The sequence below is a fragment of the Schistocerca cancellata genome, chromosome 2 (genome assembly GCF_023864275.1).
Source record: "Schistocerca cancellata isolate TAMUIC-IGC-003103 chromosome 2, iqSchCanc2.1, whole genome shotgun sequence".
NCBI lineage: Eukaryota > Metazoa > Arthropoda > Insecta > Orthoptera > Acrididae > Schistocerca > Schistocerca cancellata.
In genome coordinates, this window is record NC_064627.1 from 1028986538 (window position 1) to 1029001975 (window position 15438).

Below are 15438 nucleotides of genomic sequence, written 5' to 3' on the forward strand. Positions count from 1 at the left end.
TGTATCTCACAGTAATTTATAACATGCATCCCCACTGGTCACTGAGCCACCTTCACATTTTGAATAGTCTTCATGTTAAAAGGCTACATCTAACTGAAATCAGTTATATCTGGTGATACGTGTTCCAGTCACATTAATGTAGCCACTACCATTGATTGACACCTATGTGAAATAACCACTCACAGATGCCAGGTTGCAGGGTATATAAAGCATGCAGGGGGACACGGAAAACAGTGCAGTCATTGCCATGATGGGAGATGAATCAATTCCTTTGAAATCCAAAAGGCCATGGTCATTGGTTTTTGGGCAAAGGGTGGAAACATTTCAAGGCAGCTAAGTTTGTAATCCATTCATAAACCCCCATGGTTAAAGCATACAATGCATGTCAAAATTGCACTATCCAGAACTGGTGCTGACACAATTGTGATGCACCGCAGGCCGTGGATGACAGTGGTAAATGACAGCTGTGGAGATATTTATGGGTAAAAAGACATACTGCTGGTGAGCAGCTAACCACTCAGACAAAACAAGAGGCTGCCAACAGTGTCTCCTTGACAACAGTTCAACTCTCATCAAAAGGGTCCAGGCCAGAGGAGGGAGTGTTGTGGTCTGGGAATGAGTTTGTGGCATTCCCTGGGTGATCTTGTCATCTTGTAAGACACAATGGATCAACACAAATATGCACCTATCCTTGGGGACCATGACCAGCCTAACACACAGTTTGATAATACTACGAAAAGGATAGATTGCTACTCATCATATAGCAGAAATGTTGAGTCACAGACAAGCACAATAAAAAGACTGTCAAACAAGTAAGCTTACAGCCAAAAAAATCTCACACACACGACCTCAATCTCTGGCTGCTGAGGAGTCTGGCCTCAGCAGCCATAGATTGCAGTCATGTGTTTGTGAGTTGTGTTTGCATGAGTGTGTGTGTTTATGTTTTTTTAATTCAGGTGAAGGCTTGTTTGCCCAAAGGTTATTTGTTTAACAGTCTTTTTGTTGTGCCTGCAAGTCAACATCTCTTCTGTTTGGTGTTGCAGTCTAACCTTTTCATAATATTACCATTATTCAGTCCTGGATTTTAAGTTGTTTGAGCTTACATATACACTCCTGGAAATTGAAATAAGAACACCGTGAATTCATTGTCCCAGGAAGGGGAAACTTTATTGACACATTCCTGGGGTCAGATACATCACATGATCACACTGACAGAACCACAGGCACATAGACACAGGCAACAGAGCATGCACAATGTCGGCACTAGTACAGTGTATATCCACCTTTCGCAGCAATGCAGGCTGCTATTCTCCCATGGAGACGATCGTAGAGATGCTGGATGTAGTCCTGTGGAACGGCTTGCCATGCCATTTCCACCTGGCGCCTCAGTTGGACCAGCGTTCGTGCTGGACGTGCAGACCGCGTGAGACGACGCTTCATCCAATCCCAAACATGCTCAATGGGGGACAGATCCGGAGATCTTGCTGGCCAGGGTAGTTGACTTACACCTTCTAGAGCACGTTGGGTGGCACGGGATACATGCGGACGTGCATTGTCCTGTTGGAACAGCAAGTTCCCTTGCCAGTCTAGGAATGGTAGAACGATGGGTTCGATGACGGTTTGGATGTACCGTGCACTATTCAGTGTCCCCTCGACGATCACCAGTGGTGTACGGCCAGTGTAGGAGATCGCTCCCCACACCATGATGCCGGGTGTTGGCCCTGTGTGCCTCGGTCGTATGCAGTCCTGATTGTGGCGCTCACCTGCACGGCGCCAAACACGCATACGACCATCATTGGCACCAAGGCAGAAGCGACTCTCATCACTGAAGACGACACGTCTCCATTCGTCCCTCCATTCACGCCTGTCGCGACACCACTGGAGGCGGGCTGCACGATGTTGGGGCGTGAGCGGAAGACAGCCTAACGGTGTGCGGGACCGTAGCCCAGCTTCATGGAGACGGTTGCGAATGGTCCTCGCCGATACCCCAGGAGCAACAGTGTCCCTAATTTGCTGGGAAGTGGCGGTGCGGTCCCCTACGGCACTGCGTAGGATCCTACGGTCTTGGCATGCATCCGTGCGTCGCTGCGGTCCGGTCCCAGGTCGACGGGCACGTGCACCTTCCGCCGACCACTGGCGACAACATCGATGTACTGTGGAGACCTCACGCCCCACGTGTTGAGCAATTCGGCGGTACATCCACCCGGCCTCCCACATGCCCACTATATGCCCTCGCTCAAAGTCCGTCAACTGCACATACAGTTCACGTCAACGCTGTCGCGGCATGCTACCAGTGTTAAAGACTGCGATGGAGCTGCGTATGCCACGGCAAACTGGCTGACACTGACGGCGGCGGTGCACAAATGCTGCGCAGCTAGCGCCATTCGACTGCCAACACCGCGGTTCCTGGTGTGTCCGCTGTGCCGTGCGTGTGATCATTGCTTGTACAGCCCTCTCACAGTGTCCGGAGCAAGTATGGTGGGTCTGACACACCGGTGTCAATGTGTTCTTTTTTCCATTTCCAGGAGTGTAGTTTGTTTTTCCTCGGCATGATGGCATCTACCAGCAGGGCAGTTCGATGTGTCACATAGCTTGCAGTGTACGCTTGTGGTTCAAAGAGCACCAGGATGAGTTTACCTACTCCCCTGGCCACAAAACTCCACAAGATTTAAACCCAGTCAAGAATCTGTGGGACCATCTCAAAGGGGCTGTTCACATAATTGATCCTCAATCAAGTAACCCAGCACAGCTGGCCATGGCACTGGAGTTGTCTCCACCTTCAGAACCTCACTGACTCTCTTCCTGCATATCTCACAGAAGTCTGTGCTGCAAAAGGTGGTTATTCAGGCTTTTGCAGGTGGTCATATTAACATAACTGTATAGTGTACAAATTGCTTGTATATGTTCAGTCCAATACACATTGAAAACTTCATTTTAAAAACTAATTTAATTTATCAAGAGCACTAAAGACCATTTTCACTCTTGTATTTATTTCTTTTGCTTGTTTTCCAGTGGTAGTAGTCATGACCCATCATAGGTAATAAATTCTAAGAGCAACAAATTTATTATTTGGAAAAATGACCAGTTAATATCTGGGTTCCGACATCAGTTTCTATAAATGAAGGAATATTTTCAGATAGTAAAATTTGAGCCAAAGTACAATTTCTTGGACCTCAATAAGGCAACACATCATAAGTAAAGTTTCATGAAACAAAATTGACATTTATTTTAGCAAAAGGTCTGTGGTTAGCTACTATTACTGGAAGAACTCTTAAGCATACATATTCCACCCACCACAACTTTCAGGTGTTAAAATAGATCTTCAACTATGGTGGCAATAAAACCAAAAATGAAAAACTGAATGAAACTGGAGTGTGACTTAGAATTTGCAATATGGAAACCACACAAAATACAATATGAAAAAGGATTGTTAGAAATAAGGAGAACCAGGCACCCCATTGACTCATTATTTCATGATTTAGTGAAAAATATAGAAAACACATTACCTCCAGTTGTCTGAACTTGAACTAAATACTGGTATTATAAATGATTCATCGCTTTAAAAATATGAGTGTTGATTTCTACAGTCTAATGTTTAATTACATAGTAGTCCCAAAAAGTTTGGGATCCACTGATGTAAAGTGTAGGAGAAGAATCAAGATCTCAAAACATACCTTGTAGTAACAACTACTGTCCACAACATTAAAGGGCCTGGCAAGGAAGTGGTAAAACTAACCAGCTGTGACTGTTCCATCTAAAAGATAAGACTTTGTAAGTCACACAATGTTACTGTTACATTTCCCTTCAAGTTTAATCTTCAAGCATGTCCACACAGATTTTCAGTTAACTGTTAAGCCAAGGAACATAGACTACAGGTAATTCAAAAGTACTGTATTAAATGTGATGAAGAAACCCAGCAGAGGAAGCAGGACAACAATGTTTACTTATTGTGACTTGTTGTTGTTTTAGAGTCCATGTTACTCTTCCTAACCAACTACTTGACAAAGAAAGATTAGCTAGTAAGATCAAGAATGCAATTAGGCCCTATATTTCCCCATAATCCCCAGAGAAGGTTTCACTGTTATAGTCAAAAATCAGCTTACAATTATCTGTAATTTCCTTTTAGGTCAGTGAACTTCATCTAAAATTTCCCAGTGTGTACTAGATCTTCTTTCTCTTGTGCCTTTATCCCACAGTTGCGCAGGGTCAGCATGGCTAGGATCAGATTTGGCAAAATTAATGTTAAGGGGTGGCCGAATGCCCATCCTGCCGCCATCCTGTAACCCCGGGATGGAATTAGTGTACCCCAGCTGTCTGTGTCTAGTGTAATCCATGGAATAGTGTGAATGTGTTCAGATATCTGCAAGTCGTGTAACTGAGGCAGAACGTGGGCACCAGCGTGGTATTCACCTAGTGGGATGTGGAAAACCTCCTAAAATCCACATCCAGGCTGGCTAGCACACTGGTCCTCGTCATTAATCTGCCGGACAGAATTCATCCGAGGACAGCGCACCTACCTGAGTCCAGGAAGCAGCGCATTAGCACTCTTGGCTACCCTGGTGGGTACTAGATTCTATCTCTGAAATTAAAATCTGGAAAGCTTACATAATACCCATCAATAACTGGCATAAGCCCTTTGTTGAATTTAAGACATTGTTCACTGGGAAAATTAGATAAGGGGATATGGGGGAGTTGACCACGAACAATATGTACTTAAGATCAGCTTTCCCATTACCCAAACACCTCTCTGTTATGTTCATTATATTGATGAATAATAACTTTGTTTTTATTTATTAGACTAGGCCACATCGTCACATCCACTTTTCATTCAGTTGCCAGATTGCCTATGTACTTTTCACAAAATCAGTTAAAGAAAACTAATTTTTTGTACAATTAGTCGTTTTTTAAATCAAAATATTTTTCCACAGCTACATGCATAATCTGAAAAAACACTGTGATGTGTGTGGCAGAGGGTACTTAACACTGTACCATATATTAGGGTATCTTCTTGTTCTATATGCATATGGAATCCGCCGCCGTAGCTGAGTCGACAGTGCACTGGCTTTGATTCCCAGCTGGGTTGGAGATTTCCTCTGCTCAGGGACTGGGTGTCTTTGTTGTCTTCATCATCATCATTTCATCCTCATCAATGTGCAAGTCACTGAAGTGGTGTCGCCTCAAAAAACTTGCACCAGGTGATCAGGTCTACCCGCCAGTGGGCCCTCGCCACATGACATTTCATTTCCTATGCATATGGAGTGTTTAAATGCTTCTGTGCATACAATAATTAGTCTATCTTCTCTTTGTGGTCCACACAGCAGTGATAGATATGGAACAGTAGTATATTCCTAGATTTCTCACTTAATATCAGTTTTCTGGTAAGAAGGCATCCGCAAGGGACTTGGCATATACTCTTAAGCATCTGCCAAGTCAGGTTTTTCAAAATTTTTGTGCCACTCTCCATGAGGTCAATCAAATTCATGGTCATAAATGCTGCCCTTCTTTGTATATCTTCAATATCCTCAGTTAAACCTACCTGGTATGTGCCCCATAGACATTAGTAATGTGATAGTTCACATGAGAACTTTGTAAGCAATCTTCTCTGTAGGCATCCATTTTCTCTGTAACCTACCAATGACCAGAATTCTACTACTGAACCTACATGACCCTCCTATTTCATATCATCACTAATTCTTACACCGAGGTATTTGTATGACTTAGCTGATTCCAATTGTGACTCACTGATACTGAAGTTATAGGATACTATGTTGCTGCATTTTGTGAAGCAAATAGTTTTTTTATTTATGAACATTTAAAGCAAGTTACCAATCCTTGTACCATTTTAAAATCTTATCAAGATCAGCCTGAGTAATTTTGGAGATTTTCCTTCATATAGGACGCCTGTTATATTATAAAGAAGTGCATCATCTGCAAGTCTGAGGTTTCTATTAATACTGTCTTCTGGGTCTTTAATATACAACACGAACAGCAAGGGTCTCAATGCACTTTCATGCTGCATTCCTGAAATTACTTTCACATCTGTCAATGATTCTGTATCTAAGATAACATGCTGTATTCTCTCTACAACCAATCCTCAATCCAGTTGCCATCTTCAATAAAAGTATCTTTATCCACATCTACATCTCTACTCCAATAGCAATCCTGTTGTGTGTAGGGGAGTGACCACAATGCACTGGTATTATTTCACCCCATATGATACCATTCCCTGATGATTATCAGACAGAACTTATCTTCCCACAATAATGAGTTTCTAAATTTATATCATTATGATCATGATGTGGATGTTTGTTGGAATTTCTTCAGCCACACACTCAAGGAATATCAAATGTGAAGCCTTGCATGCTCATTTTATAATGTTCTCAAGATGATGAAAAAATCCATGACAAATAACATAGTTTTTCACTGAATCTCTCCCATTTCTTCCATTGTTTCCATTTTGAAGAGTGATGAGCAGAAATGACCAAATGACCTCTTTTAGGGAATCATATATACTTCCTAATCTTTAAATTAATCTCACTCTAGCATCTGCATTCTTACAGATAGATCTACGTGATCATTTCACCTTAAACAAATATTTCTGTGTAACTGATGAGCATTACTGATTCCAAAGATTGCTCAAAAATGAGGTAATCAGACAATGTAAGGTCTCTTTACCAGCTGAAATGCAAAACAACATATTTGTTTATGATGACAGCCAGTTGTTAGTGTCTGCACTGGGTATTAATCAACTATCAACTGCCAGTCTTTCTGCATTTGATACAAGGAGACAGGATTGCTGGCCAGTACTTACTTACATGAGGCAAAATTCCAATAATTTCAATACGCACATTAAAAATAGAAAAATCAATTCCTAGCCTGCAAAACAATTACTTAATTTGTCAAGGATAGTCTTCGGAAGGATAAGTAGGTTATGCTGATGCTTCCTCCTTCATTTTTGTCTTGCTTTGTCCTCACAGCAGGTGGGTCTCTCTCAGCCTTGGGTCTGAGTGACCTGCCTCTCCTTTCCAAGCTGTCCAGAACTCACCCTGTTTCCTCCCTGATGGAGGAGCTAACTGTTCCAAAAAATAGTAACACATTTTTCTACTTTTAATTATCTATGGCACTGTTGCAGATTCACCTACTGAAGGTAATTATAGGCTTGCCATTCTGTCCTCTTGTAATTTCACTTTTCCTTAAGTAATTTCACAGTCTGCCATTTGATGTCACCTCAACAGTCACATACATAGCCACATACCTGGTCTGATACTTCACAAATACATATTTTGTTTATCAGCCAACAATGTGATTATCAAGAATGACATCATGTCAACTATGCACTGATGTGATCCAAAGATCAGTGTACAAAAAGATCTGAGTTTCATGTAGTTCGTATGAGGAGGATCTGTGTGGATTCATATGATTTAGTTGTTTGGTACAATTCTACAAAATAAAAACAACCTGTACCTTTTCTCCAATTACATGGGAAGCTCTATTGTTCCATAGTTCTCAATTAACTGCTGGTAGGAGACAGACCAGTTATCTTTATGTGTCTCATCTTTGCGTGTGTTCAGTGATTAAATATCTCTTTGGTGAAGAAACTTCAAAAGACATAATGTAGTGTTTTGTACTTTATTTTATTGTTTTCCGTTTTGATGCCAGTATGCTCCACCAGTTAATTAATTGATTATTTTGACCCATTCCCAGGCTTTTTGTAACAATAAAACACCTTAGAGATCTTTTGTCTAGTTAGATTTCAAATTTACTGAATTCTTTCACACTATATTGTTTTGGTGGCATTCAGCTTTTGTTTGACAGAAAGGCTTTGGTTTTGTCTGATTGCTGCTTTCATAGTAAATTAACAGTTTTTCTATTTATTATCAACATAGTTGAAATAAAATACATCTTACCTTTAGACAGATATGCCAGCATGAAATCCTTCATCGATAAAGATAAAACAGAAATATGCTTGTTACTGAGTCTTTTTAGTAGTAAGTACAGTATACTTACAGCATATCATTGCTACCTAAACACTTTGGCCTGTTGCTACAATATCAGACACATCTATGTGCTTTGTAATTCTATCAAACCATTCCCTGTTGGTTTACAGCAGTTACAAATGACACATCTATTTGGAATCAAGATACTTTTACATATTGTATACTAACTGAAGACTAGAAATTCGAAAGGGGGTAAGTACCAAAGTGAATGTTTTGAGAGATTGAAAGAAAGGCAATGTATTCTGTGTAGAATGCCTTGATACAAATAATACACCAGTAAGTCACACTGTAGGCTGTTGTGACCTGGTACATAACTCAGAGACTTAACAGAACAACTAGTACACCCATAGTATCACAAATAAAATGACAATTTGGAAAAAGAGCTGATTCAATTGTTCTTGAGTTGTTTACCCAATGATTACAATAGCAAGATGACTTGGAATAAGAGTACAGAATACCATCTTGTGACATTTTACATGCATTTAACCACAAATGTCCTGGTAAAACTTCCTGCGTTCATCGAGTAAATATGTATTATACTTAAAAGGTCCTTCTTCTCCTGCAGTAAGCATTGGCTCTTGTCAACATCCTTTAGTTCCGTATTTTGGAAATCAGAAACTGATTTGCCCTTCTTTAGGACATTGAACATTGTCCACTCTTCCAGCTCATTAAGGGTTCTTCATATTTTGACCTCCCCACGATGCAATTGATATCGAGAGTTTGTTGGTTGTGATCGAGTTTTCTGCTGCTGTGTAAAAGTGAAGAAAGTGGAAGTCATGTATTTCCAGAACTTTGAATGGCTTTGCATGAAGTGATGAAGTCACTAAATTGATTAGAACCCCAAACAAAACATTTCAGTGTCTTCTTTCCCTTTTTAGTGGTTGAAAAATCTTGATCACAAGCCAGAAAGCTATGCCCAGAAATGAGATATTTATTGTCAATACATCTAAATACACCACAAGACATTAGAAACATGTACATGGATAAAAGAATTTTCTTTTTATTTCATGCACAGCAGTTGTCACTCCATACACAAAGTCTTTTCTTCAGTGTGATGCTAGATACTTGATTGAGAAATGCAAATAAACAGGATGGGATTTCATTGGCTCCCCTGTTTCCTTCTGTCCCACTCCATCTACACATTGTTGCATCACAAGTGTCATGCATATATACGAGGGTAAGTCAATTATTATCTGCAAAGTAGTTATAAAATTTTATTGTAATCAAATAGGAAACTTACAAGAACATCAATCTTCAACATAGTCTCCTCGCATTTCAACGCACTTGGTCCATCATTGTACAAGCTTCCTGATGCCCTCAAAAAAGAAGGTTCTCCGTTGAGCTGTGAGCCAGGAATGCACTGCTTCTTTCACTGCTTCGTCCGGGGCAAATCGACAGCCCCTTAATGCCTGTTTGAGTGAACCAAACAAGTGATAGAAGGGGGCAAGATCGGGACTATATGGAGGATGATTCAGTACTTCAAATCTGAGTTCCTGGAGTGTTTCAGCAGTGTGGGCAGCAGTATGTGGACAGGCTTTGTCGTGCAACAACACAACACTTTTGACAGCAATCCTCAGTGTTTGCTTCGAACTGCAGGCTTTAGCCTGGCAGTAAGCATCTCACTGTAATGTACACTGTTTATTGTTGTGCCCCTTTTCCCATAACATTCCAGTACTGGACCTAGTGCATCCCAAAAAACTATAAGCATCAGTTTTCCTGTAAACGGTTGGGTCTTAAACTTTTTCTTGCACAGCAAATTTGGATGTTTCTATTCCATGCTCTGCCGTTTACTCTCCGGCTCATAATGATGGATCCATGTTTCATCACCAGTAATGATTCTGTCTAAGAAGCTGCCCCCTTCATTATCATAGTGATCCAAATGCTCTTTGCAGATGTTGAAGCGCATTTGTTTATGCAACTGTGTGAGTTGTTTTGGAATCCATTTTGCACAAACTTTATGAAACCTAAGTCTGTTGTGGATGATTTCATAGGCAGAACCATGACTAATTTGCAGATGATGTGCCACTTTGTCAATAGTTAATCGTCTGTCTAAGAGAATCATTTCATGTAAATGCTCAATGGTTGTGGTGGTAAATGGTCATCTGGCTCCTTCATTGAGCATAACACTTGTACGACCATTTCGGAATTTTTCAATCCATTCATAGACCCTCTGTTATGGCACAACACTGTCCCTGTACTGTACCAAAACTCTTCAATGAATTTTGGCCCCTGATACACCTTCCGACCACAAAAAACGGATCACTGAACATTGCTCTTCTTTGGTGCAAACAGTCAGCGGAGCAGCCATGATTAACAGCACAGCAGCAAGAACAAAACTAACCTAGCAGCTTGAAAACTGCAACGATATAACAACAAATAAACAAAGCATGTGTCATCAACATAAAATGACAGTACCACCAAAATAAACAAAAATATAACAAAATTGTGCATAATAATTGACTTCCCCTCATACATCAAAACTGTAACATGAGGATTGCCTCAGATAGAACATATCTGAATGGTATATCTGAAAGGTACGAATACAACCTGTTGGAGATCTATGGTTAGGTTGCAAGTACCAAAGTTTGGTAACGTTGCAACAAGAGCATCAGTTCTTAACTGTGATGTAGCACTTTCAGCTTTGCGACAATGCAGTTCAAGTTCTTATTTAGCTTTGTCTGCATTCTGGTGGTTTGCCTTACCTTCGAGAACTAATCCATCACATGTTCGGCCTCTATCTGATCGTAACTTTCTGAAGGACATATGTGGAAACCTGCAAGGAAAACTCTTCTGTAAAATTTATACATCACAGTACTATTGGGATATTTTACTTTTAACACAGTCGAGAGCCTGTTCATATTGAAATATGGGCTTAAATACTCTTTCAATGTGCACTGTCTTCTGTACTGACTCTCATCTCTAGACAACATGTGAATGTGGACTCGATCAATCAGCCAATCTTCATCTGTGTATTTTCTATTAAATGTTCCACCTCTTCTGTCTTTGAAAACATTATCACTGATCTGTGTCTTCTGTGTCATGATTTCTGTTGTTGTTTTTTTTCTATGAAATACTGAAAACATCCATAAATATCTTCTTAAATATCTGTTTATGTGCACCAACAACATGAGAAACCGTGAAAATCAGTGTACACTGGTGATGACTTTCTGTTGGACTGGGTATTTTCCATTTCACCAATATTCTACTGGAATAACATCCATGAGCCCTTTTAAGAACGTACATTGTGTCTGCTCATCTAGCTGGTAGATATAGTAAACAAGTTCATCTTATGTTCCATTGATAAGAATGACAATAATACCCATAACTGCAAGTAACCTAAAACCAAATACTGTGACTCATTATAATATTACAATATTACATTATTTGTTATCAATCAAAGAGTCTTACATAGATACTCTCATTGTGGAGCATTAACATTTGATGTACTGTTTCCATACCTGCATGCATGACTGTTGCCTGGGAGATCTTTCTTTTCCTTTTCCTGTCTTGTACGATAAACCAGACACTCTTCTTTTCTTCTCTACCACTGTCCTACTTACACTTTCACATAGTCTCTTCATTGCTTTTGAATCATCACAGTATCCAGACTCACAGCACATCATAACCTCAGCCACTTTCATTAACAAATGTCAACTGATGAACAGCAGAGTGCCAGTGGTAGAACATGGACTTAGTGCAGATCAACATTCCTCATGGGTTGAATGCCATCTACAATTCTCCATAGAAAACTAATGGGAACACATACAGACGTAGCGCTTCTTGTCAAGTAATGGGCTTGACACGTGCCTTCTTTCAACAACACAATCTTGTTTTTTACAAAAATTGCACTTAGCCCCTTTTAAATTTCTAGTCTTCAATTCATCTCAAGCTGAAACTTACATAATATGAGAAATAGTATTATTATGGTGCAAAAACACAGCTGTGCTGCTGCCAACCCTCTCCATTTTATTTTCCTGTCAGGCAACCTCTAGGCAGGGAAAGTGAGCATATCCCAATATATCATTTATATTATTGTAATTCACTGCTCTCTATTAGAAAGGAGGCATCTAAGAAATGAGTTGTACTTTCGAGCACACCAACATTTTCATTTATTTTTCACACTTCATTAACCAGTGGGGAGGCAAACATTTTTGTTTCATTCAGGCAACACATGCACATTATTGAATGCTGTCCCTTTGTTTGTCAGCAAACTGCAGTCAAACAGCCCACATAATAAGTGAAGTACTGAGATTGTAGCTATTTGTATACTGCTGCGCAGAGTTTTGTGGAAGAATTTACTAATGTAAATAAATAGTAAAGTAATGCAGTTGTCTATAATTGGTTTTTATTTGTCAGTCTGAGTTTGTTGAAGCTTTCATGCACAGTCAGTTTTAGATTTATATACACTCCATCTCCATGTCTGCTCTTGAAGCAAAGAAACTTGTCACATTAGAAGCTAAGTGGCCTCCTTATGACCAAACTATACATAAATACATAACCTGTTTTTTACAGTGTAAAAATGCTCATATAATTAGTTATTTGATAAGAAAGTGTGGTTATAATTACAAATCAGGTAACCTATTTTCTAAGTGTTGATAAAAATAATTCTTTCCAGATGTCGATTCCTCTAGTAATGGCATGGCTGTTAAGTTCTCAGGGAAGACATTCTTCAGAATTCCAAATAAGATACACAAAAGGTAAGAGTCCTCTTTGAAGCTCAAATACTTTATAATAATTATTTTAATATAAAGTATAAGCTCTTAAAAAACACAGTTAATACCATTTTGTACTAAGTAAGAAGCAGCTGATGGCATTGCCATTGGGCAGAAATAAGGATGAGCTACTGAAGATGATTCACCACTCTGACAGATATGTGAGATGTAGATCAGTGAAATCAAAAGAAAAATTATGACCTACACAAGAGACAGGAAACAAAATGCAATTGTGCATTTTAAAGCTGATAAGCAGACACTTGTAAATGTGCTCAAGTAAGCTTACATGGGAAGCTGTATCACAGCAGATGGAACAAGTACAACTGATGAGAAAAAAGAAGTATCTCAGCTATTAGAATCACTTCTCTTGGAAAAAAATATAACATGGAACTGTGTATCCCTAGAGACCAAAAAACTATTTGATAACAATTATGCTTCTACGGTTCATAAATGTGGAAACTGAGTAAGGTGGAAAATGAGATGTGCTATTGGAATAGAAGTTATATATACTGTGGACAGGATAGCAGGAGAGACAAGAAGCCTACTCCAAAAAGACATTGATACAAGAAACAAAACGATTAACTGGGTGAAGATTTTAATGTGTTTTTGGGTGGCTGGCTCATCCTATTAGTTCCTCAGTCAGCCAGCCATGTTTATGGCATCCACTGCTTTATTAATACTGTTAACTTACAACAATGGTATGAAGAGATATACTGGACAATGTGTGTGATTTTTTTTTTATGGATGAGGCTTTGCTTGTCATTTTATCAAGAGTAACTACTTATAAGACAGTACCACAATCTTGAGAAAGGGCACTGATGACCACATTGTTTAGCACCCACCAGTTTTAAATCCATCCACCCATCCATCGATTAGTCACTTACCTTGTCATTCCTCTCAATATACTACTCTGATCCAGGAAGTGTGGAAAGATTAGGTACACCAGCACAAAAATAACTATAATATAAAGTTTAGAAACAAATTTCAATGACTTTTGCTTGACAGCTCCTTTCCATCTATTGGCTAATTTTTGAGTAGATGATATTTATCTGTAAGAATAGGTGAGTCTATATGTGCTTGTATTTGTATTTCCGTTAAATATTTGAACACAAGTTTTTCAAACTTGAGGATAAGCAGCCACTCATCAGCAAATGATTGGTAACTAGTTGATATAAACACTTAAAACATCAGAAAATTGTACTGGGTTTTGCTTGTTTTCTAGTTTTAGTTCAAAAATTTTCTTTCACAGAACATCAAAACCATCCAAACATAGACTTTTATGACTGTAACAACACTGATTATGTTTGGCTGCTGAAATAAGACACTATTTTAAAAGAAACCATCTCCTTGGACTAATCTTAATGTTCAGCTACTATTTATCTATCCCTTCTACTTTATATTTTTGAGTATGAACTCATACTCTGACAAAAAGAATTCTAATTTATGTAAAAATAAAAGCATTTTTGCTATTTACTTGTTTGTTACTTGTAATCATATAATTCTGATATTCAGATAACTTAGGAAGGCTGTCTGGTTGAAGATTGTTTTTATTTGGTTTTTAGTTTCTAAGGATTGTGGTTAAGACATTGAACTTTTATTCAGGAAGATCAGATTCCAAATAGTCCAAGACACTGCAGAATGATTTCAATAAAGCACTTCAGATGACTATCAGAAGGTTCCTTTGATAAGGCTGTGGTCAGTTTCCTGGAACTTCTTTATCCAGACAAACTTGTCCTCTAATGACATTAATTTCAAAGAGAAATTAAACTCTAATCTTGAACATTTTTCCATCCTAATATCCCTTGATAAGTTTCATTAATTAATATGACAAGTTTTATATTCTTGGTAAAAATGAGAATTCCACAGAATCAAAGCTACCTACCAAGAATCTCATGAAACTACTAGATGCTAATTCTATTTTCAAAGCACTGTATTTTTTTCAGATTAACCCTTTTTCTCCTTACTCTCTGTCTATTATTACTACTACTACTATCACTGCTAATTCTGGTACTACTACTTCTATACATCAGTGTACTCCAGACTGTCCCCTCTACACAGGCAGTTTAGATTCATCTGACTTCCAATTCTGTTATCATTCATGAGTTTCACACTGCATAAATCCATCACACAGCTGCACTTTCCCCTCTCAGATTTAAAGAAATCAGTAATTGTTTGTTCACTGATTATATGTGTTCATAGGTTTGTATAATTTGTACACAAAAAACGTGTCACTAAAGTCTGTTACTAATGACTGATGTAACTTAAGTGATTAACATACTAACATGTGAGCTTCCATTTAACTTTATTCATAAATTTACTTCATCTAACATACTAACCACAACAATCTTTCTGTCACTTCTATGCAGCACTAACATTTCTCTAAGCACAAACTACACTGATTTAAGTTCACGAGAAGAAGATGAAGAATATGAAATTTATAATGATTATGACACTCATGGTGTGGATGACATGTATGATGAAGATGACACAGAATTCTTTGACAAAGGGTAAGTGTAAAATAAAATCTATCTCTAGCTAATGTCTCTTTTATGAACACTACTGCCTCCATTTAGCATCCACATATCCTCCTAGCCTGGATGTGCTCACCTCTCTTCTCCTCAATACACAACATACACTCTGTACATTTCCTCATTTCCCTATTCATGGAGATACTGAAATCCTTGAAGAGGCAGATCTTGAAGACAGATGCAAGCTATTCCATGAAAGTC

At 38.9% G+C, this 15438-nt stretch overlaps 1 protein-coding gene across 1 annotated transcript in view; it reads left to right on the top strand.

Annotated features, from left to right (window-relative positions):
• LOC126160698 (agrin-like) overlaps positions 1-15438 on the top strand; it is a 454728-nt gene that overhangs the window by 409995 nt on the left and 29295 nt on the right. The window contains exons 22-23 of the mRNA XM_049916923.1: positions 12613-12694; positions 15076-15216. Of these exons, the coding sequence (XP_049772880.1) occupies positions 12613-12694; positions 15076-15216 (223 nt within the window). The remainder of the gene's footprint in view (positions 1-12612; positions 12695-15075; positions 15217-15438) is intronic.